Source organism: Xenopus laevis, chromosome 4L (genome assembly GCF_017654675.1).
Source record: "Xenopus laevis strain J_2021 chromosome 4L, Xenopus_laevis_v10.1, whole genome shotgun sequence".
Lineage (NCBI taxonomy): Eukaryota > Metazoa > Chordata > Amphibia > Anura > Pipidae > Xenopus > Xenopus laevis.
The window spans coordinates 57,385,035-57,410,906 of NC_054377.1; the positions used below are offsets into that span (position 1 = coordinate 57,385,035).

The 25,872-nt window shown below is 36.6% G+C and overlaps 1 protein-coding gene across 1 annotated transcript in view; it reads right to left on the minus strand.

Moving 5' to 3' along the window:
- cdh13.L (cadherin 13 L homeolog) overlaps positions 1 to 25,872 on the minus strand; it is a 523,301-nt gene that overhangs the window by 316,840 nt on the left and 180,589 nt on the right. Inside the window, 1 exon segment of the mRNA NM_001094730.1 lies at positions 2,891 to 3,099. Coding sequence (NP_001088199.1) covers positions 2,891 to 3,099 — 209 coding nt within the window.

Sequence of the window (25,872 nt, forward strand, 5' to 3'; positions counted from 1 at the left end):
TGTGAACTTTGCTGCAACAATATGCCATCCCAAGGTGCTCCCTTCCCTCTAATCAATGTTTTGCTGTTTCCTTTTTGAGATGAGCTATGTCTTTAGGGGCACCTAGATTCCATTTAATCATTTCCACTCACACTGTTATGTGTTACGCTGGGATGATATTACTCAAGCTGCCGGGCTGTATGCAGCACATTCACTTTCTAGATTTTCTTTTATTAAAACTAAAAGTATCGTTCCCTCGTAATGCTGCATTCTGACTCCTTCTAAAGAAACCTGCAACTCAGTTTTTTTAATATGACAATTGCCATGGTGATTACTGCAGCTTTGTTACATATACATATAATAATTATCTTTCAAAAGTGTAGCATTTAACTAACATTATTTAAAGGTAGCCATATTGGTGTGATAAAGATTAATTGGTTCAGACTGTTTATTATCTATGTAGAAATAACATTTAATCAACAATCTGACAGTTTGCAATCTGCTGAAAAAGTAAACAAAAGGTTTGTAAAAAGGAACTGAAAATAAATTACTAGGGAACAGAAAGGCAGTAAGATTAAGAACAGAAGGTCATGGGCAAGAGATAATAAAACCTGGCAGAGCGGCAAATGTAAAGTAGTAACGACTAACCTGCTAAATCAAGTACTGTATATTTGAATAAGAAAAATGTTTATTGTATATTATTTTGGTCATTTAGAGAAACTTTGAAGAAGTTTTTTACATTTTACAGCTCTTGCTTTTTGATCATTGTTAATTGTTATTCTTAGTTTGGTATGGTTACTCTTACTAACTAGGGCAATGCACAAGGAAGGTTATGCACCTCTTTGGCTACAGATGTTACCAGGGGGGAAGAAGATTATTTTCAGATTTTAAAGTGGGGATTATGATGAGTTGGTGGGATTTTGATGGGCAGAACTTTCAGGGAGCAGCCAGGGTAGATCAGGGATGTGGCAATACATATAGTGGATTTTTGTTTTCTTTGGGGCCCCATTATAATTGTTGGCAGGTTCCATCACGCAGATTACACAGGTTCCAGTGGGATAAAAATGAAGGTCCCCTAAGGGTAGGGGGTCCCTGCTAACTTCTATGAGGACCCATGATTACTGGTGCCGTTCCTGTAATGTTTTACGGACAAAAAATTGTAAATAAATTGGGTGAGGATGCTGAACTAGAGTATGTAAGAGAGTATGGCCTAAGAAATAGGAAAGTGACCAAGCAAGAAAATATTTTGTTGAACAGCTTGACAAATTTGAAGGCATTTTTAGTTTAGTTACACTAAAATATTAGTATTTCCTTAGTACAGCAGTTTTCTGACTTGTTTGGTTCAAGTCCCTTTGAGATACACCGTTAGGTCAGAAAACCCCCTTAGCTCAAAACAGGGGAAGAAATAATTGCTTAATCAGTCATCCAGCCATAGTTCACAATACCTGGGACAAGAAATAAGTACAACCCCAAGATCTCACCCTAAATGACCTCCATGCTGAGCATCAGGCAATATCTAGGAGAGCAAATAATGAACACTAGGCTGTCTCGGAGAGGAAAAAAACATTCACCCCTATACCTCACCCTAATTGGCCCATTACGTGTTATGTTGTATTGGTTTCTTCCCCCCCTCTATTTTGAGAACTTCCAACACTTTCCATTGGACTTTTCCATTATTTGGACCACCAATGTCATGCCTGGATTTTTCTGGACTTTACATAGGTTTCATACGATTGGACTCTGCATTTTCCACGTTGCTTTTTAAGGGGGTGAGATATTTGTTGAATTTGTGTTATTAAATATTTAGGGGGGAATGTGATATTGGTCACTAATGCAAACGTTTGCAGTTCGTTCACAAAGTGATTAAGGGGCAAATTTACTTAAGTTCGAATATCGAGGGTTAATTAACACAACTTGCATTATCTAGATGTAGTTAAAGACAGAGTGGTCATTTTTAATTTTTCGTCTTCTTATGTCTTTCTGAAGTAGTTCTGAGAGGGTGGTGACCAGCTCTGTAAAATGTTCTAAATTCATACATTTGTTGATACATTTTTATTATCTTTGTCCTTGAAGAGCAGAATCCAGTTTCATTACAGGCAGCTGTTAGAATTGATACTATTGTTGATAAATAGATGCTGCGGAGAAATGTATCAATAAATGCAGCAAATTATAACAGTCCAGAATCTGCACCTAGCGCCTAAAAGACTGAAACACCAGAGATAGAACCATAAAAATGTAACTTTAATTTCGTAAAAACTGTAAAAACAGTGCATGGGATGTCCCATATCCATTACATAGAAGATATATAGATGATAGATGCCAGGCCTGGACTGTAAATCAAAATAGGCCCTGGCATTCCAAGCACACAGAAGCCCAAACAGCCCTCACCTGACAACTAAATAGTGGCTGTCTATGGCAACTTGCAGCAGCCTCTCTGGCATATGCCAGAAGACACAGATTGCCAGTCCAGGCCTGAGATAGACTAATATCAAGCAGTCGCATAACCTTTCTAAATTCAGTAGGGATGCACCAAATCCACTTTTTTGGATTCGGCCGAACCCCCGAATCCTTCACAAAAGATTTGTCCGAATACCGAACTGAATCCGAACCCTAATATGCATATGCAAAATAGGGATGGGAAGGTGAAAACATTTTTTACTTTCTTGTTTTCTGACAAAAAGTCACGCAATTTCCCTCCCGCCCCTAATTTGCATATGCAAATTTGGATTGGGATTCTGTTCGGCCGGGCAGAAGGATTCGGCCGAATCCGAATCCTGCTGAAAAAGGCTGAATCCCAAACCGAATCCTGGATTTGGTGCATCCCTAAAATTCAGGCTTGATGCTTAGTTGTATATTGATATATTTATATATACATTATTTGTATAAGAATGCATAGACGTGTTAATATTACCTTTGAGGAACTGTGTCTTTCCTTTCTTCCAAGAATCTTTACTTCTGCCATGTCATCTGTATGAGGAGACCGAGCATGGATAAATAATACCCGTACCACTTCTGTAATATTCCTTAGCGCAATTAATGACCCATCAGGTTCCACTTTAAAATCAGGGTTTGATACTTCATATATCACCTCTTCATTGCCGCTGCAGTCATTGAATTGCACTGTAAGAAGAACAAGCAAGTGAATATAAACGAACATCACAAACACTGTTATCTATCTCTGCAAACCTGAATCATTTATACACTTTTGACCTAAATGGTCTCTCGTGCTTTGTATTTTCTAAAGCCCACAGCATCACATAACAGCATGCATTCATAGTACTAGCTAAACATCAAAGCTTGGGGAAAACATTAGACTAGTTCAAAATAACAGCCTAATACAGGTTTGTTTTCAAGGGAATGCTCTTTCAATTGGAAAATACTACTGCAGACTATCAGAAATCACACCATAAGGTACATATAGGTATAGGATCTATAATCCAGAAACTTGGAAACAAGTTCCAAATATGACATGCGTTCCTCTGCAGTTTCATTTTTAAATTCTTTATTTTTGAGAATCACATAATTTGATAATTCATAATTTCTGATGATCAAATTTGCTTGCAATTCTGCTTGTAAATCAGTTGTGATTATTAATGCAACCCATTAAGGGAGCACTGTTTAGGGTGGTGGGACCTCCAGGGTTTCACAGGGTCAATAGAGGCAGTTGTGCACAATTCAGCAGAAGAAACAGTGGTGCTTGGTGTTACTATATGGAGATGCAAGGAGTTCTAATGCAATGCTTGTGTTCATAAATGACCCCTTGTAGGGATTATCAAAATGTTTCAGCTGGTTTTGATTTGCAACAAATTGACACATTTCACCATTGATGAATATTTTCACGAAACACCCATAAACTTTTGAAAAAAAAACAAAAAAAAACCCAGACTGCTATATATTCTGCTCTGGAGAAATCATCACAAAAAAAGTTACCAAAAAAATAGCCATGTATTTTGCAGGGGAAAAGTCGCCATAAAAAAAAAAAAGCTGCGACAAACACCCATTGACTTGAATGCACCACGCAAATTTTTTCAGTTTCACAAATTTTCATGCAACTTTGCTAATTTTTCAGCGAAATGGGTCAGCTTCACTCATTACTAACCCAGTGTAATTATTGTTGGTGTAATGTGCATATCCAGACCTCTGCAAGTATCCTGTTTAGCATGACATGCATGTGACTTGACTTGCAGTGTTTCTTTGTCACAGTGCCTTGCCTGAGTGTTCCACTGAGCGCATTAAACCTTCAGGTTTCATTAGTTACTGAACCCCTCTTACATTTTTGGACTTGATTTCTGCTTAAAGGGATCCTGGAATACATGTTTTTTTCAAAACGCATCCGTTAATAGTGCTACTCCAGCAGAATTCTGCACTGAAATCCATTTCTCAAAAGAGCAAACAGATTTTTTTTTTCCATGACAGTATCCCTTTAACCCTTGCCTGTACTGCTGTGAATTTCCTTGCTTTACTGACCCTGCATGATTACCGATCCACAATTGCTTCTAAAAGTGACAACCAGCATCTGGACTACTACTTTCTCACAACCTGAAACTTCTGCACTCTGCCATTGCCATCCCACTGGTGGTATCATGTTAACCATACAATGCCCTTTCCTTAATCTCTGGTTTAAATAAAGTACACCCAGTATAAATCCATGTTGATGGTGAAACATCATAGTTGAGGCTTGTTACAAATTACATAAAGAGCCTACTGTATATCCAGAAAACAGCTAAATAAAGCATTTTGGATAATAGGTCCTATTCTTAACTGGAGAGCTGCTGAATAAAAAGCTAAATAACTCAAAACCACATATAATAAACAATTAAAACCAATTGCTAATTTTCTCAGAATATCATTCTCTACATCATACTAAAAGTTGATTTAAAGGTGAACAACCTCTTTAAAGATGCAAAAAGTATGACTTTTATTAAATTCTAAATGCCTTATTTGATTTTTGGCAGAATTTCTTCATATCATAATAAAAATGTGTTCTTTATTCTTATGCCATATTGCTATTGAGACTATGACAACGTATGCAAATATTGTTTATTCCTGTATTTAGATATAGTGTAGTACTGTGTAGTGTATAGTAGCATTTAATTACACAGCTAATTATAAGAGCCCAACATAAATATCAGAAGTAAAGAAACCATAAGAATCTATAACAATAATAGATTTTGCTATATGATAAGGCTGTGTTCTAGAAAATGTTTAAGATATAATGATCTATCAGCCTTTGGCACAGAAGGGATAAACTTGTTTCAAAAGGATCATTTGAGTAGCTCTTGCATACAGAATAAAGATTATTTGACTTTGTAGAATAATACGACTATTGATCTAGAAGATGCATCATACAGAAGGCTTATGGTCGCCCGTGATGATCAGATGATTATAATGCATGTTATGTTACTATGTATAACAGTGCGAGGCTAGAAAAATGTATGGGTAGAATGATTTTACTAACTTGTATAATGTGAAAAAAGATTGTATGTAATATGCTGATGACAAATGTATAGAAGACTGATTAGCAACAAAATGAACCGTTCTCTTTCGGTTCTCTTTTTTTTTTTAAAGCTGAGGCTGCTGTAATGTGGTTCTCTGGTTCTCTATTGATGATGTTGTTTTCCCTTTCCTTTATGTTTCAATAATGCAATTGATACAAGTTTTAGCTGCTACTGTATATAATGTTCCTTCTAAGCTGTGAGCACACACAACATACAAACCCAGTGCACATAAGAACTTGTGGAGCACACAGAAGACTTATTATTGTACGCATGACCTACAAGAAAGTAAAACATCTTCGGCAGGTCTAGTCAACCATCAGCATGTTGCATTTACTGGATTATTTACCTGTACTGAATGTAACTATTTATTTAGTTGTTATGGTATTCCAGACATGGCCAAACTTTGCATTAACTGTTACACAATGAAATTCTGACCTTCTATAATCACATTTAATGATTATTTGGTTCTCTATTCAAGATTAGCAAAATGCTTAAAAAACAAACAGATTTTAAGCACTTTGGTGCTTTTGGATCTTTTTTTTTATAGAGATTTGTCATCCTGTGGAAAAAAATTGGACATGCAGGGTAAGGAAGAAATGGCATTGCTTATCTCTCCCAGTGAAACAGCTACATTATTGTTCAAAAAAGACATTTAAGAAACCAGATAGCCAATGCACAAATGAAGCAATATGGCTACTGATTTAGGAAAAACCTTTTCAGAGATATTTGTTGTTACAGAGTCAGTGTTTCAGTGAAATAAACCCCAAGAGTTTGGCTCATCTCTGCTCCAATTAACCAGCTGTTCTGGAACTATAAATCCCATCATTAGCAGCAATCAGCGAGAGGCGCCTGAAGATAGATGCCGGAGTTCAAGAGCAACTAGAGAGGCAGAGGCTGGAGATGTTATGTACCACCGTAATAAGCATCACATAGTTTCCTGCCAAAATGTGTTGCTGTTATAATACATTCACAACGAAAACTTAACAGGGCTCATTTACAGCCAAAAGTGCAATGGAAGCCAATTGTAGCATTTCCCTCTACAATTCCAGTGTCATGTTGTCGAAGGGAGGTTTCAATTGTGTAAGATGCATTAAAATGAATTCAGTTGTGGATGTACATTTTGGTAAATCAGACACAAAGTTTGTCATAGTGAGGATTTTGAAGCCAATCAGCAAGTAGCTTTTACTGGTTATATGTTAAAGCATGACTGCTGTGTGTTCCAAACCTGGTGTGGACTTTGAGAAATATATTGGGGTCATCTTAATAAAAGTGGCTCACTGCTTGCATTTTCTTTTAAACGGCAACCTTTATCTTTATTTTATTTATCACAATTAATAAAATAATGACTTTAAGGGGGTTAGTTATTAAACTCCAAATGCTAAAAAGCCGAAAAAATGTGACCTTTTTTTACTAGTGGAAAAATAACCTAACATTTTTCAAGATTTATTATGCAAGGCTGCAAAAAGTTAGAATGCAAAAATTAGCTATCCCAGACCTGCCAAGGTTGTAAGTCAATGGAAGAGGTCCCTATATTATTTGGAAGTTTCTGTTGTCTGCACTGGAATTAGCCAGAAAATCTGACTATTTCAGGCTTTTCGGACAAATATCCAAAAAACACAGGTTTTCGGGAAAATTTCCTAAAAAATCGAGCGATTCAGGAAAAAATCTGAAAAAATTGTTCAATTTGGCTTTTCGCTCGGTTTTATCAAATTTTCCCCTGATCCGATTAAATTGAGTGTTTTTAATAATACATAAGGTCAAATCATGGATTGTAGCTTGGTCTGACTTTTTTCAATTAAATAATCAGAAAAATTCGGATTTTGATAAATAACCCCCTAATTATTAACCCTATTTTTTTAAACTGTGGTCCAAATTAAAATGTTACAGTGAAAAAGAAATGAAATTGCAGACTTGGGGATAATTATTGGTTAAACAAATTAATACAAAGGATACTATTCATCAGTCTGAAACGTATAGAGATTAACTGTGATTAATTTTACAGCACGGTGACAACAACAGTTAGTATCCCTGCATAATGCCTGTTTTATTTTATGCTCAAATGCTTTGTTAAGTGCAGAAATACATTGTGACAGCTTAAGTAAGAATGTAATAGTTAATTGTAGTGACAGTTACGTGGTGTGGGAGGAAGTATGGAGCCCCGTGTAATCAAGATAATAATGGTTTATGACATACTCTGCTTGCTCTTTCACCACAGCACACGCTACATTAATGTTCTTCTGACAACATGAAAGCTTTGAATTTGTGATTTCAGCGAAAACACATGCTTCAACTGATGTTAACATGCAAGCTTCTCTATTGTAATAATGAGGTCTGTGTCATTAACAAATATGCCTCTAAATGCTTTTATACCTTGACAGAACTTGTAGTTGTGCTGTTGTTTGAGGTGACTTTCGGCAGAGGGGGGTAAACTCTTTGCCTTTGTATTGCTCGTTCCAAATCAGATGTAAGTGCTTTGTGATACAAATATAATTTCCAAAGAAAAATTGCTTAGCCCAGTCTGATACAAATCAACAATAGTGGTATATAAGGTTCTGATAAATAATGGAAACATTCATATCACTTAACTTAGGGGCAGATTTACAAAATTCGAGTGAAGAATTCGAATGTAAAAAAATTCGAATTTCGAAGTATTTTTTGGGTACTTCGACCATCGAATTGGTTAAATTCGATCGAATTCGATCGAATTCGAACGATTCGAAGTAAAAATCGTTCGACTATTCGACCATTCGATAATCGAAGTACTGTCTCTTTAAAAAATACTTCGACCACCTACTTCGGTAGATAAAACCTACCGAAGTCAATGTTAGCCTATGGGGAAGGTCCCCATAGGCTTGCCTGTGATTTTTTGATCGAAGGATTTTCCTTCGATCGTTGGATTAAAATCCTTCGATCGATCGATCGCAGGATTTGCGCAAACTCGTTCGACTTCGATATTCGAAGTCGAACGATTTTAGTTCCCAGTCGAATATCGAGGGTTAATTAACCCTCGATATTCGACCCATAGTAAATCTGCCCCTTAATGTTTCAAAAACAGGAACACCGGCCCAGTCCAACCCTGTGTGTATACAAAAAGCTGCCCCACTATTTAGAAGCTATGCAGTACATGTATGGAACCTGTTATCCAGAATGCTCGGGACCTGGGAGATTCCGTGCAAAGGATCTTTCTGTAATTTGGATCTTCATTCATTAAGTCTACTAAAATATCATGCATAATACACAATTGCATAAACCCAATAGGCTGGTTTTGCTCCCAATAAGGATGAATTATATCTTAGTTGGGATCAAGTACAAGGTACTGTTTTATTATTACAGAGAAAAAGGAAATCATTTTAAAAAAATTTGGATTATTTGTATAAAATGGAGTCTGTGGGAGATGACCTTTCAATAATTCAGAGCTTTCTGGATATGCCCTTCAGTTGAAGGAAATTCTCTTCACACAAACTGTGGGCCATTGACTGTAATCATTTCCAGTGGAAGTCCATACCATGAAAACCATCCATTACAACTTTTGAGGTAATGACCCCTGCTGTAGCTATCTCTGGCCATTTAGTATATAAATCATTAGTGATGGGCGAATTTATTCGCCAGGCGCGAATTTGCGGCGAATTCTCACGATTCGCAACGGCGAATAAATTCGCAAAACCACTGCGAATTTAAGCCGGCGTCCAAAAAACGGACGCCGTTGTTTCGCAAATTTCCAGAGTTGACACCCTGGAAAGATGTTTATTTATTATGAGGCCACAGGGTAATACTTGAACCAGGTTATCAAGCCCAAATAGAGATTCAAAATAGGCCCTGGAATTTCAAGTACACAGAGATCCAAACAGTCCCCACAAGCCTATTAAATAGTGACAGTCAATGGCATATTACAGTAGCCCTATGCAGTATGGTTACAGCAATAAAAGCTCTGTATTCAAATTTACTGAGGGTTGAGCCCATTTTCAGCCCAAACATGCAGAAATTGTTAAAATGGCTTGATGTATTAGGGTTTATGATTCTCTATATGTAATACATTGTATTGTTGGCTAAGGCTTCTTAGAAAATTCATAAAATAAAATTTTGCTCTAGATTCCACATCTGTGTGAAAAGATGTGGATTATTGGGCAAGCTATGCCATGTTTATAGGTTCTATTCAATTATATTCTGTATATATACTTCCATACAATATAGAAGAAACATATAGAAGGACCATAGACCACTTAGCTGAAAATGAGGACTATGAGAAGCTACAGTACTAGCACAAATTATATTTTTAATGCTTCAATCATATATCAGGAAGAAAAAAATATATAAAACTCGTAAATAATGTTTATCATTTTTATACCTCCTGTTTCTTTTTTTTATATCAATCTGTCACCCCACCCTTCATATTGCTTCAATGCGAAACATTAGGGGGTTATTTATTGACGGTCGAATAGTGAAATCTCAAAAAATTCGAGTTTTTGTCACTAAAAAAACTAAAATATTAATTATACCTTGACACTGCAAAAAGCCTGAATCTGAAAATCCACCATCTCAGACCTGTATAAGTCAATGGGAGAGGCACCTATCCCAATTTGAAGTTATTGTGGTCTGTGCTGGGTTTACAATTTAAGCTTTTGCTCGATTTTATTGTGTTTTTTTTATTTTTCCATTAAATCTATGATAGTTAATAGAGATGGGTGAATTTCTCCTGAATTTTCCACGATATTTGTGAAATGGCGAAAAGTTCGGCAAACGCCCATTTTGTCGCGACGGACAAATATTTTAGACGCTGGCGACAATTCCGACGCCGGCGACAATTCCAACACTGGTGACAATTCTGACGCCCATTAAAGTCAATGGGCGCCTAGAATTGTCGCCGACATCAGAATTGTCACCGGCGTAAAATATTTGGATGCCGGCGAATTTCTCAGACAATTTTGCGAATTTATTCGCCGGCGGTGAAACGTGGAAATTTGCCACGATTTTGTGACTGCCGAATAAATTCGCCCATCACTAATAGTTAACATTTAATTGCAGAAGATTATATATATATATATATATATATATATATATATATATATATATATATATATATATATATATAAAATTATTAAAATATTCTGTATTGCATGCCATTTAAAGCATTTTTTCCTTCCATTAATATACAGTATCATCATGAGTTCCTATTCAGAAAATCTGCTTTTGTGGAAGGAAAAAAGACTTACATTGTTTATTATTCAGCACAATTACTTTTATGGATATGGTTATACATAAATCTGTCACCGCTGATTGTTTAACAACAATTTAAGGCACTTTACTGCATTTTTTTTACCAGCGCCTATGCATTATTTTAATTGCTTATGATTTCTAAAGCAGGGGTGGGCAAACTGACATGCTCCTACTGTTGTAGCACCCCCTGCCAGCTTGAAATTAACTGGGTAGTTTTCCAAAGGGTCGCTAAAAGACAATAAAGCATTATCACAAGCTTGCAATCTACTGCTACAGCAAACACCTTGTAGGATATATTGCTTGGCCTATGTTACAATTACAATGTTTGGCAGAAAGAAGGCTATTATATAAAGAGCAATAATGTTTTACAACTGTCATATCCCAAAAACACATTGCTAAGCTTTGTATTGTCAGATTCCCTACACTGGAAGCATTTTTACATTTAACAAAAATACAGAGTTCAAAAGGCTATGAACTCTTTGTTAATAAATCATTTCTACTGTGCCTGTTGTCTGGCAGATGGTACTTTTGACAGAAAAGTTTAATAACTTAGCCTTAGGCGAGAAGCATTGATCTGGAAAAGTATTTTCACCATTTGCAGATAACTGGCAAGAAGCATAGTCCACCCGTAAGCTAAACACAATAGCCTTATTGCCCTCTCTCATATCCTTTAATAACACTGACTTGAAATTGCACAGTGAATTGATCTTGACTTTTACCAATGCACAAATGTTAAGAAAGGGAAATTACATCTCCTGCGACAGTGAGAATGAATCACTGTGCCATCCTCCGAACCAACTTTCTCAGAAATTATTAAAAAAAAATAAAATGTACTTTCTGCTGTTCCTTTTCTTTATATGCTACTGTGCATGCCTTCTACTGCTTTCTGAAAATTCTACTGAATGAGTGTATTCCTAAGAGCATACTAATTATGACCCTTTCCCAGACTCCCACCTCTTTCCCCTGCAAGCAATTTTGCACACTGCTGCACACTCCTCTTCAACCTCCTGGTAAAACCGTTAGCATTTAAGAATGCACGTGCCTTTTAAATGCACTCAGGTTTTTTCTTAAATATTGCACAATCAATTTAAATTGTCCCCTGAATCTCTTTAAAAAGAAAACTTAGATTAGATTGAACCTTTTGGAGCACCAGAACATTACTCAGTCTAGTCCTGCCACTTAAAGGCCAAACCTAACTTTGCCCCTCGATTTGTATATATATATATATACAGTATAATACACAAAAGCCATGAATATCTTGTAAATTATATCCTTATAAACGGTGAGTACTGATGTCATCAGTTATAAACGGTGAGTACTGATGTCATTTCTGTCACATGACTCACTTAAATTTGTGTATTATAATAAATAAAGTACCCCCAGTTGTAAAATATAAGGATATTAGAAGTTACCTCGGAGTTCCATGACCTGTATAAAAACACTCGGCCTTCGGCCTCGTGTTTTTATATGGTCATGAAACTCCTTGGTAACTTATAATATCCTTATATTTTACAAGAGGGGGTACTTTATTCACTATATATTAACCACCTACTTATACTGGCTGTAACCACATGGCACTTATCACTGAAACCATGGATGCTAAGTAATTTGTTAAAGATCTTAAAGGGATTCTGTCATGATTTTTATGGTGTAGTTTATATTTCTAAATCACACTGTTTACACTGCAAATAATTCATTGTACAGGTTTAGGATCCCTTATCCGGAAACCCGATATCCAGAAAGCTCCAAATTACGGAATGGCTGTCTCCCATAGACTCCATTTTATCCAAATAATCCACATTTTTAAAATTGATTTCCTTATTTTCTAATAATTAAAACCATATGCTTTTACTTGATCCCAACTAAGGTATAATTAATCTTAATTGGAAGCAAAACCAGCCTATTGGGTTTATTTAATGTTTAAATTAATTTCTAATAGACATAAGGCATGAAGACCCATATTACAGAAAGATCTGTTATCCAGAAAACCCCAGGTCCCGAGTATTCTGGAGAACAGGTCCCATACCTGTACTATGTAAAATGTCATATACAAAAAGTGTATTTTTTTAGTTGTCATATTGGTGTGTAGGCAGCCATCTTAGCTAATTTTGCCTAGTCATGTGCTTTTAGAAAGTGCCAGCACTTAATGATGGACTTTCAGGCAGACTATTGTTTCTCCTAAGCAAAGTTACTGAAGGTGTCTGAGTGGGACTTGGATTTTTACTATTGAGAGCTGTTTTTAGATCTACCAGGGAGTTATTATCTGGTTACCTATTTTTTTCTGCTGATGGGGGGAGAAGGGAGGGGGAGATATCACTCTACTTTCAGTGCAGCTGAGTGACTGAAATGTATTAGAGCACAAGTCACATGACGGGGGCACCTGGGAAACTGACAATATGTCTAGCCCCATGTCAGATTTCAAAACTAAATATAAAAGAATATATTTGCTCTTTTGAAAAATTGATTTTGATTGATTTTTTGAAGTCTGCGGAAACAGCACTATTAACTGATTCATTTTGTAAAAAAAACATGTTTTCCCTTGACAGTATCCCTTTAATATAAAAAGTACGCATGACGAAAAAAGCGAAAAGAATATAAATACAAAAACCTTGAAAACCTTGCGTTTGTAAATCGGCACCTTAATCTTTGGACATTTTTACTTTATTTTATTATTATTATGCTTGTCCTCCCTGTGTGTGCTTTGGTGCATTGTAAGATAGAGTGCTGTGTATCCTTGTACCTCTTTATAAGAAACGTTATAGATAAATACAAATATTGTATTATTCTATGTGAGCTCAACTTTCCTCTCAGGTCACCTTTCCAATATTTGATCATGTTCTTTTCTTTGAAAAGATTATTGTGTGTACAACGCTCCATACTCTTAGGGATATATTTATTATGCTGTGTAAAATGAAATTAGATGAAAAAACAGTGTAAAAAGCTGTGTAAAATAAATGGTGAATTTATCAAGTTGTGTGTAATTTTACGCCATGCGAACTCCAGATTTGCCTCCGTTATTTTACATTGCTTCCTGCGGAAGTCATTCTAAGAAAAAACACGTATAAATTTTACACAGCAAAGCCTACCGATGTGTGGTGTATTATCCCATTTTTTACACAGCATAATAAATATGCCCCCTTGTAAAAAGTGCAGTAAGTTGGTCAAAACTGTATGGCTGCAGGATCAAAATTTGTGTAAAGTAATGAACCATTTATTATCATGTTTAGTATCCATTTATCTCTTTCTCTTTCTATTTGGAGTATACACATTTTGAGGCCTCAAAATGGTGCCATTTTTTGTGAGGTTATAAATTATGGACACAAGTCACTTAGTCTGAATATATGCTAAATTTTGCATCCATTTTTGTTTTTAGCAGATACCACTTACATTTACAAATGAAACATCCGGTATATATATATATATGGTAGTTTTTTAATCATAAAGACAAAGGCGAGCTTTGATTGTGACTTGGGGGCTGTTGTGTGTGCTACTGTGACTATTTTGGAGGTGGGTGTGCTGTGAATGGTTGGGGGGATTCGAGGTGGGGTTTGGGGGGACAAGACTGAAGTACTTGCGGTGGGTGCCAAAATACCTCGGCCTGGCCCTGGCTGTTGCAGTAACTGATCAGAACTGGATGAGTTCTATTTACGCCTTAAAGATCTACCCAATGTACTTGACTTTTTGCATATTTCTGCCATGTTAAGGTAAGCTGCAAAATATAATCATTATACTCTTCTAATTTTTCATTGTGTGTGTTATTTTCTATATCCCAATCATTATCTGGCTATGGAGACGGTTACAAAATGAGTTACCCGCTATCCATTATTTAGGTGCTGCATTACCATCTCCAAAAATAACTGCACCTAGAAAAATATGCATGTCTTGTTTATAAATATTGCACCTATCACTGAATACTTTCATCATGGATATGGTTGCGGAACAGTTTTATTTATAGTTTATTTCTCCCTCTAGCAGAGAAAACTGATTACCTGAAATAAAGCAGAGTGTGAAAAATAAGATTTAATTTTCCTGTTGAGCAAGTCATGGATGTATCACAAACAAACCAACTGCTTTTTAGCTACAGTTCATGATGCAACTATAGAAGCAAAGTGTGACTGACTGGTGATTATTGCTACAGGGTGCTGTTTTATGTTGCCATCAAAAGCAGCTGTAACAAAAGTAGCCTCAAAGCAGAAGAAGTGAACAATCTACTATCCATTAGGCATCATCTTCAAGTAGAGAAATGCTCCCAATGGTCTATGGAAGCCAGATCCAAAATAGAAGCAATTACAGTACATCAAAAAACAGAGTTATTAGACCATAAGAGAACCAATAATAACTTGTGTAACTCATAGTGAACTCAATAGAGTCAATGAAGAGTCTGCATGATATCCAAAAAAGCAGCAAAATGAGACTGACTAAAATACAATCTAAATTCATGGAATGGGAAGTTTTCTCAATGCAGGAAATATTGTCCTTACCGTGGGGTGGGGTTGTGGAATCTCTAATACAGCAATGCCATTTCCCATAGTGTCCTATCTATTTAAAGATAATGGGAACCCATGAAACAGATTAATGTAAAAGTGAGTACTCTTCTAAGCTTTTGAATTTACATTGATAGTTTTATACTTAGTTTTGGTATTTAATACCGTATATACTTGAGTATAAGCCGTCCCGAGTATAAGCCGAGGTACCTAATTTTACCTCCAAAAACTGGAAAAGCTTATTGACTCGAGTATAAGCCTAGGGTAAGAAATGCAGCAGCTTCTGGTAAGTTTCAATCAAAAAATTTAGGGTTTCTGCTCCCATTGGAGGTGCCGGCGTCTCGTTTTTGGATGCCGGCGACCATTCTTGGACGCTGGCGAATATTCTTGGAGACTATTCTTGGACGCTGGCGAATATTCTTGGAGACTATTCTTGGATGCCGGCGGCTATTCTTGGATGCTAGCGACTATTCTTAGGCGCCGGCGACTATTCTTAGACGCCGTGACCGTTTTTGCGCTTGACCCGAGTATAAGCCGAGGTACAGTTTTTCAGCATATTTTGGGGGCTAAAAAACTCGGCTTATACTCGAGTATATACGGTATATTGAATTTCAAACAACAGTTCCACCTCATCATTTCAGTTGACTGGACACTGTAGAAAATTAAATCTTACATGTTGTTCTGAAGTACTGACCAGAGACCTTTCAGTCTGCTCACTAACTTAAGCCGAGTTTTTCATACCCGACACGAGTAGCTGAGATTGCAGTCACTTTTAATCATTCCTATACCAACAGTTCACTTGGGGAGAGACTGCCATATCCCACAATGCCCTCCGTTGGTTATATGAAAGAATAACAGTGCGCCCTCTGTTGGTTATATGAAAGAATAACAGTGACTGCAATAACACACAGCGCCATCTGTTGGTTATATGAAAGAATAACAGTGACTGCAATATCACACAGCAACCTCTGTTGGTTATATGAAAGAATAACAGTGCGCCCTCTGTTGGTTATATGAAAGAATAAAAGTGACTGCAAAATCACACAGCGCCATCTGTTGGTTGTATGAAAGAATAACAGTGCGCCCTCTGTTGGTTATATGAAAGATTAACAGTGACTGCAATATCACACAGCGCCCTCTGTTGGTTATATTAAAGAATAACAGTGACTGCAATATCACACAGCACCCTCTGTTGGTTATACGAAAGATTAACAGTGATGGCAATATCACACAGCACCCTCTGCACATGGTAGTGGGACAGTGGGACAATGCACACAGTAATCCGTTTCGCAATTCTCTGTCACCATCAACTTTGCAAAGAAGTCCGGTTGATCGCTGGGGGGGTCGCTTTGGCAGAATGTGCGCTGCTGGGAGACAGGGCTGTAGTTGTGTCTAGGCTTATACTAGAGTCAATAAGCTTTCCCAGTTTTCGTAGGTAAAATTAGGTACCTCGGCTTATACTCGAGTATATACGGTACATAAACTCTTGACAAAGCCGCAGGTAGCGGCGAAACAGCTGTCGAGGCACAGCGCTGCGAGGGGATTTGCGGTTTCCTGTTTTCCATCTTGAGGATGATGCGCATCAGAAGCTCAAGTGATTGCGGGAGTCAGATGTGAGTATGTGAGTATGGAGCGATGAGCAGCCGGTGTGAGAGGTGATCCATCACGGTCAGTAATTTCTCTATCTTGAACAGTGGCTTGCTGCGGAGTGGTGGGATAAATACCATCATATAGCGATTGCCATACCACCAGAGTACCGGGATCTGAATGTCCATTGGATATGTATAGAGGATATTCCCTCTTCTAGTGCCTACATTTATACCATTCAAGACTGCATCATTCTGGGCACTAAAGAATTAACCCCACACCGGCTTCGCCCTCACATGCCGTTTTAAATCAGATATCCCATAACTGATTCCAACAAGTACTTTTTCTACCATCAAATTGAGCACTTTAATGGTTACCTATACTACAGCCGCGACGACTGTCGCTCTCCTCATCCTATGAATACTCAATTACGGATTTATCCAGTTGGTTGCAATCCACATACATTGGAGGTCTTGATCTATAGCGTGCATGCAGTTTCTTACATTGTGCTGTATTGTATAACATATGCAAAATAGGATAAATGGGATCCCCACCCCCTAAGCAGCGCTGCTTATTTTAAATGATTTTAGATATTTGGCATGGTGACAATAAATATTGCTTTTTAATATAATCTGTATGGTCCTGGATATCTTGTATTGTGTATTTGCATATAGAGGTTAAGTCCCATATGGTTGTGGGGAAATACGTCAATAATAAGTAAATGTGGACACCTCTTCTCATGCGGGCCTTAATTGGCTGCTATTAACTGTGTGCACCTTGCTTGGGTCATATGGATACTAGTGACTGCAATATCACACAGCACCCTCTGTTGGTTATACGAAAGATTAACAGTGATGGCAATATCACACAGCACCCTCTGCACATGGTAGTGGGACAGTGGGACAATGCACACAGTAATCCGTTTCGCAATTCTCTGTCACCATCAACTTTGCAAAGAAGTCCGGTTGATCGCTGGGGGGGTTGCTTTGGCAGAATGTGCGCTGCTGGGAGACAGGGCTGTAGTTGTGTCTAGGCTTATACTAGAGTCAATAAGCTTTCCCAGTTTTCGTAGGTAAAATTAGGTACCTCGGCTTATACTCGGGTCGGCTTATACTCGAGTATATACGGTACATAAAAAAAAATAATTATAGAGAGAAATAATTTTTTGTTAAATTGGCACATATCATGCGAATAGTAATTTGAAAGTTGTCTAATAGATTGGCAAGCATCAATAGGGCTCATTTATCAACACTGGCCAAATTTGCACCTGGACAGTAAACTGTGGAAACCAATCAAAGCTTTGCTCTTCACCTGAAGCTGACTGAATATGACTGATGACTTTTTTACCTGGTACAGTTTTGCCAGTTGTGAATCGTTGTATGTTTTTGCTCCAGAATTTCTCCACTTATTTTGCTACCCTGAAAAAAGTGTTTTGTTTTTTTTTTGCCTGGGTACAAAATGTGTGAAGACACTTGCCAATACCATTATTAGAATTTCTACATGCATCTTGTTCCATGGGGAAATTTTTTTTTTTTTTTTTTTCTTTCGCTGGAACACAGGAAAAAACACCAATGACGTTATTACAAATTCTCAAATTCTCAAAAGTCTTTTTTTGTTACTGGAAAAAAAAAGTTTTTTGTGCTGAGAACAAAAATGATCATAGAAGCTCAGTGTCCAAGTTGATTCGTCGTTCTTAATTATATATCCCATGCTTATGTCTAAAGTGCTTTTGGGTAGAAAAAAAAGCAGTTAAGTCTCAGAATTTAACATAAAAAATAATATAACCTGGGCAAAGTAACCCCACGCCCCAATCTAGTAACCTATAACAGTTAATCAGAAGGCAGCGTTTAAACATTCTCTGAGTTTTCTTGCTTGTGGTTTTCTGGCTCTTGTGTTTAAAATATAAATGTTTACAACAATATTATGCAAATATCACATATAATCATTCTGCAATAATAGTACCACTGCCAAACTGTTAAAATGAAGTGCACCAAGAGAAGAAGAATACTAAACGAACTCCATTGTGTGTAATACAATATTTAACTGATAAATGTTACCCTGTTCTAATCTCAGCCCAGGTGACTCAAATGTATTCTATCCTTTGCTTGATATTTTCTACATACATTTTCCTTGGTTTAGTATTATGTCTATTTACAAAGTATATGTACATATAAATTCTTAATGGAGACCCAGAAAAAAATGTTATTGCTAAGCTATCAATGTTTTTATCCTTTTTTTTTTAATAAATGTATCGTTTTGTGCTTGATGTGGAAAATAACTCATTACAATGGATGTATTCCAGCCTATTTATTTTGAGCACATTCTTTTTTAGAATTTTTTCAGCATGTGGATGAGTTGTGTATGTGCATGTGTGTGCATGAGGCACCTTTCTCTGCTTATGGGTGTCATGAGCAGAGAAAGGTGTGCAGGAGCAAATAAATGGGAATTTGTACATTGTTTCACTGTGAATAATGTAACATGTCCTAAAGTAAAAAAAAATCTTGTTATCTTATGCATATGATCCATAGTTCACAGACTGGGCATTGCTGAATATAAGTATGAGATGAAGAGATCAAAGAGCCTCCTGTATTATATACCAATGGGATAAGAAACATTCTAAACGATTTCCTATGAATTTCTTGCTAGTTACATTTTCTAAGCTGAATTCTCAGGCTTTAATGTTAATAATATGGCAAATAAAATCATGCAATATTTCGGGTTACATATCCAAATTGTTCAGCATACTGTATCTGGAGTCGTCTTATTAACCTATAGAAGTAAGAAGTTTTTCATACTTGAAAAGAGGAGCTTGCAAAGGAATTTTGAATACTAAGATTTAATTAGAGGTTTGGAAAAGAACATTTTCTGCAAACTGACTACTAATTTGTAGGACACCATTTTTTTTTAATTACGTGGGCTTTGGTTCAGAGGTAATGATGCATGGGCTGATTAGGGGTATTTGTTCCCCAGGCTAGCAAAAGCAAGCCCTTCTGTGTTGGGAAGAACTAAATACCTTAAGTTAAAGGGTATATACAATGTTGGAAAAGTTTGTACCAATTATATTATAGTGTCCATTAGCACCAATGTGATTTGCACTTTCATATTGGCAGGTTTCTTGAACTGGTACAAACCTATTACTATAGTATTTTCCTGACATTTGGGGGCACATTTACTAAGGGTCTAAGTGAATTTTCAAATTAAAAAAACGTTGAATTTCGAAATATTTTTTGGGTACTTCGACCTTCAAATAGGCCAAATTCGACTTTGATTCAAATAGAAAATACTTTGAATATTCGACCAATCGAAAATCGAAGTACTGTCTCTTTAAAAAACTTCGACTTCGACACTTCGCCACTTTAAACCTGCCGAATTGCTATGTTAGCCTATGGGGACCCCCTAGAACCTAGAGCCAAAATTTGGCTAAGTTTTAAAAAGTCAAAGTTTTTTTTTTTAAATCGTTTGATCGATCGATTAAATTGTTCGGTTCATTGAATGGTCGAATGATTTTACTTCGACCGAAAACGGACAAAAAAATTCAAAAAGAAAAGTTTGACTATCGAATTTGGCCTATTCGATGGTCGAATTTCTACGTTTTTTAACCCTTGATAAATCTGCCCCTTGGTATCTCCTTTTTGGCACTTATAGTATTTGTAAAAGATATGCAAATCTGAACTTGCTTGCTTTCACAAATATTAAAACGTAGCATATAACCCATTATTTATCATGGAAAATTAAATCGCTAATTAGCCAGTAGATACTAATTAATGCTAAAACAAATGATAATTTATCCAAACTTGGTAAAGCCATTTTTTCTGTTTGTCTTTGGAAATTTTCAAGAACACAGACTTTTAAAGTATTTATGTTATCTCTTAGTTATGAAATTAACATCTACACAACTATTCAGATTTTGCTGTCATAACAACAAACCTATTTGCATTTTCTAACCATTCAGATATGAATATTACTCCAAATACACCAGCACAGTGCTTAATGACTGGTAAAGGACAACAAAAAAAAGTTCTAGGATCCTTCTGGGGCCCATCATTAGAGTTGGCTTCTACAGAAGGCAGCTGGTGAGATTGTAATTAATTTGGGCACCATAGGATATCACTTGGCCATCCACCAAGCCATGCATAAATACCCATAAACTACAGCTGTCAATCACCATGATACCTCCTAAAGTTACACTCCATTACTTCAAGAAGCAGACCATAGAATGATAGTTGTAGAGCCAAAGTCTTTCTCAAACATTTAGCTCTTCAAGCTATCCATTGTCAACAGTGTTACAGTTTATCCAGCTATAAACTGATGCCCCTCCTCTTTCCAACCCATGTATAAATAGCAATGCCTGCTTGTTGACATTGTACGTGTTTTAATTTAGTTCTTTATAATCTTAAACAGTAACAAAAATTTTAATGTCCTTTTTTTCTATGCAATCAAAGTATACCTGGGCAGAAAAAAAATCCCCCATTAAGCATAACAATCAAGTAGATGATCTACTAATTGCTGCACATTGTGGATCATCTCCTTACCTTCTCTTCACATTCTGGCTCATAGCCAATAAGTTGCCCTTCCCTTACTGGGAACATTATGGTGTGTGCTGGCTGGAAAATGTCCATGTGCAATAATCTGTTTTAAGCCTTCCTGATGCTCTGTTCATGCTGCATTCCAGTATCAAAGTTATTTAGTAGGGTTATTTACTAAACCTCAATTTTTTTCTGGTTGGGCTTTTTGGGGGTAAAAACTATTTGTGGTGGAAAATTTTTTATTTTTTTCAAGATTTATTATACCCCAATGCTGCAAAAAGTCCAAATCTCAGACCTGTTGAGGTCATGTATAAGTCAATGGCAGATATCCCTATCCTAGTTTGAAGATATTGTAATTTGCACTGGATGTAGCCTGATAATCAGAAAAATTCCGGGTTTTCAGGCAAAAACCAGAAAAAATTGAGCGATTACGGGAGAAAAAATCATATGATTCGGGTTTTCGCTTGATTTTCCCAAGCTGATTTATTCAAGTTATTTTAATGATAAATAAGGCACAATTGGTCGAGCTTTTTTTATTGAAAAAATGAGATAACATTTTTTTAGTAAATAACCCCCTTAGTGTAGGACAAGGCATACAATCATTGTTCCTTCTAAGCCTTGCACAAATAACTTTTGGGGTCAACCAACAAAACAAATTTTTCTAACCAAATACTTATCCTGAGTCACCCATCTCTCACTCATGCCCAGAGAGAAAGATAGATAATTTTTGGTCTCACAAAGGATTTTTATTTTTGCATATTACCAAAGAGAAAATAGAGGGAACATTCCATGGGACAAATAACTTTAACAGACATAAAAATGCTTATGTATTTGTAACCCTTTAAAAGTATCCTACAGTTTTTAACTAATCTTTTTTTTTCGGTGACACTTAGGGGCCGATTCACTAAGGGTCGAATATCGAGGGTTAATTAACCCTCGATATTCGACTAGGAATTAAAATCCTTCGACTTCGAATATCGAAGTCGAAGGATTTAGCGCAGATAGTTCGATCGTACAATCGAAGGATAATTCCTTCGATCGAACGATTAAATCCTTTGAATCGAGTGATTCGAAGGGTTTTAATCCAACGATCGAAGGAATATCCTTTGATCAAAAAAAGTTAGCCAAGCCTATGGGGACCTTCCCCATAGGCTAACATTGACTTTGGTAGCTTTTAGATGGCGAACTAGGGGGTCGAAGTTTTTTTTTAAAGAGACAGTACTTCGACTATCGAATGGTCGAACGATTTTTTCTTCGAATCCTTCTTGTCGAAGGTCGAAGTCGCCCATTCGATGGTTGAAGTAGCCCAAAAAAAACTTCGAAATTCAAAGTTTTTTACCTTCGAATCCTTCACTCGAAGTTAGTGAATCGGCCCCTTAATTTTCCAAAGTAACATGGATGATTTTTCATAGAATTTAATGAAATAGTAGCTTTAGTGTCCAATATATTTAGGCACACTGCACAATTCTTGGTTTTGCCAAGCAACAATTTCCTCTAAGTTCTGAGAGTGTCCGGTTTTATTTTGAGAGAAAGCTATGCCGCATATATGCTTTTAAACTTCATGATTGTTATGCATGTAATGCTCTTAATTTAAATCTAAGGTATAGTATGGGGCCTGTTATCCAGAATGCTTAGAACCTGGACTTTTCCAGATAAGGGGCCTTTTCCTAATGTGGATCGGCATATTTTAAGTCTACTAAAAAATAATTTAAATGTTACACCCAATAGGATTGTTTTGCCTCCAATTAGGATTAATTATATCTTAGATAGGATCAAGTAAAATGTTCTGTTTTATTACAACAGAGAAAAAGGAAATAATTTTTAAAAATTGTAATTATTTGATTAAATTGGAGCCTATGGGAGATGGCCTTTCTGTAATTCTGAGTTTTCTGGAGAAGGGGTTTCCGGATAACGAATCCCATACCTGTAACACCAATATATTTTTGATTAGCTTTTTTAAATTTATATCTATGAATTTTCTGTAAAAGGAAAAAAAGTAAATAAAAAAAACAAAAACACCAAATGTGCTTCACTAAACACTCACAAACTTATTTCTAATAAACTGTAAAATGGCATGTGCATGTACTCCCTAAAAATGTCAGCAATCGCATTAAAACTGATCAGCATGAATGGAAAACTAGTTCAACTGAGCCAATTAGCCAGTAAGTGAATCTAGCATTGAGGGTATTCACAAGTCAGGAGGAGGACTAACTGCACAACTATCTAGCTAAATCTGCCTAAATACACAGTATTTAAACTATACATATACAAACGCAGACGGATGGATGCATATGTATTGCATATATTTTTTTCTTAGTATATATATATATATATATATATAATGTAACATTTGTTCTTTGTAATGTCATTTTTATTTTGACAACCTAAAACACTTATTTATTTTATAATAAGGATCATGTTGGAGTTCATGGTCTGTTGTAAAAGCAGATTAGGACTGAGGAATTGAGCATTATCGGTTCTCAGATTGTTAGTGGACATCACACAGTAAAAACTCTTGCCCTTTATTATTTGCAGTTTACTGAGAAATACATATTTATTATTCTTTCTGAAGCTCAACCTTCTAGACAAACATTAGTAAATGCTTAGAGCCCAACAGTATGCCAATGGTTTTCAGAATTCATGTACTCATGCTTTCAATTATGGTCCATAAATGTCCTCCATGCCCTGGTTAGGTTACAGATACTCTTGATAAAAGCACTTGCATATTAGTTATATACTGTACCATAGTTCCCCAGTTCTTGTCTTTAAAGGAGATCTAAATCCTAAAAATTAATATGGTTAAAATGCTATAATTTTATTTTTTTATGTATTTACTGAACTTATTGTACTAGCCTAAAGTTTCAGATTCTCAATAGCAGCAATGATCCAGGACTTCAAACTTCTCACAGGGGGTCACCATCTTGGAAAGTGTCTGTGACACTCACATGCTCTGAGAAGCTAAGCTGTAAAGTAGAACAAGGTTTTAGTCACAGCCAGAGACATTTCTCAAAGGGAAACATTTCCCTTTTTTGATACACAAGTCGTATAGCTTGTTGGAACATTGTGTTTGTTCTAAACGTCTAAAGTTTGCCTTCGTGGGGCTGCAATGTCCCTGTTTCAATTCAAATTAGCTACGTATTTATGAATCCCTATTTCACTTTAACTGTATGCATGAAAACTTTACTGTACCTATTTACACCAATTTTAACCAATACAGCAAAGCCAGTGTGCACCGTTTTTCAAGCAGGGACAACAAAAGTATACAAGTAAACAAGTAAACAAGCCAAGTAACTACAATTTATATGATGTTGAGGACATTATATTGATATTGGCCAGAGGTTTGCATACTCACTTATATTCCAGCCTGTTACACTTATCTACACAAATAACAAAATAAGAGGTTCTCCTTCAGATGAAAAACCTTCCTAATAAAGGCCACTGCGAGAGAGTAGTGTATTTGATAAACATAAGCTGTCCCTTGGGACTTATGCATGTAAATAAACTGTCATCTGTAAGTGTCAAAATGCACTGCAAAGCAATCACTCTCAGGAAATTACTTACACTCTGATACAGGAGAAATTGAAATTGCCAGCGCTTCCCCTGAATGATTGTTGAGAAACAAATTAATTTAAAATCTTCTTTCATTTAACCAATTAGCTCTGGGTCACTTTTTTCCAAGCTCACAATTAAAACAATTTGTCTTTGAGGTGTGTTTCACATTCTGCAATCTGTCAGCTCATAAGCAATCTCTATTAGAGACTGAGTACTAGGGATCCTTCCTCCCTTGAAATGAAAAGGGTCATTACAGTCAAACCGGCGGAGAAGTTGTCTATATTGGGAAGTTAGCTGTAGGACATAAGCATTTAAAGAGCGTATAAACCCTGACAGTAACAAAAAAGAAAGAGCCATTACAATTTTATTTTTATAATCCTATTTGCATTTAAACTCAAGTTAAATAATCTTGCGTACTTCAGGCATTTGAAAATCTGGGTGCAGTGTATAAAAACCGATACCATTGCTAATACTTTCCAAATATGACGGGATAACAAATGCAATGTGTTGTGAAGAGTTTCAATGAATATATGTTTAAATATGACAAGGAGAAATATTGTTTTGAATAGTGACGCACTGGGGTGTCCAGGGCCCACTGGGGCTGCCACCTGGGGGCCCCCCACCCGAGCCGCAAGTGCCACCAACCACCCCACAAAGTACCACCACCGCTGCCCCTCCCCCTGCAATTCACATAACTGCCGCTTTTCCTATCTAACACAATCACTCTCAAGCGGGGGAGGTGCTATCGGCATAGAAGAAGTGGGTCGGTGGGGACCCACCAGGTTTTATCCCGGTATCCTGCCGGCCGAGTCCGACCCTGGTTTTGAATGTTATTCAAATGTAGATCAAATGCAGATCACACACTCTGCTCTATGGGCTTTTCACTTGCAATTTGGTGATAACCAATGCAGTATATAACTTAGAAGCGCTTCCAAATTCACTGTAGGGGTCATTTATGCCAACTAAGTGCAGTTGCACTGGCACAAGTTTGCCATCAGCAAAATATCCCAGTCATTCTGACAAGTTCAGACA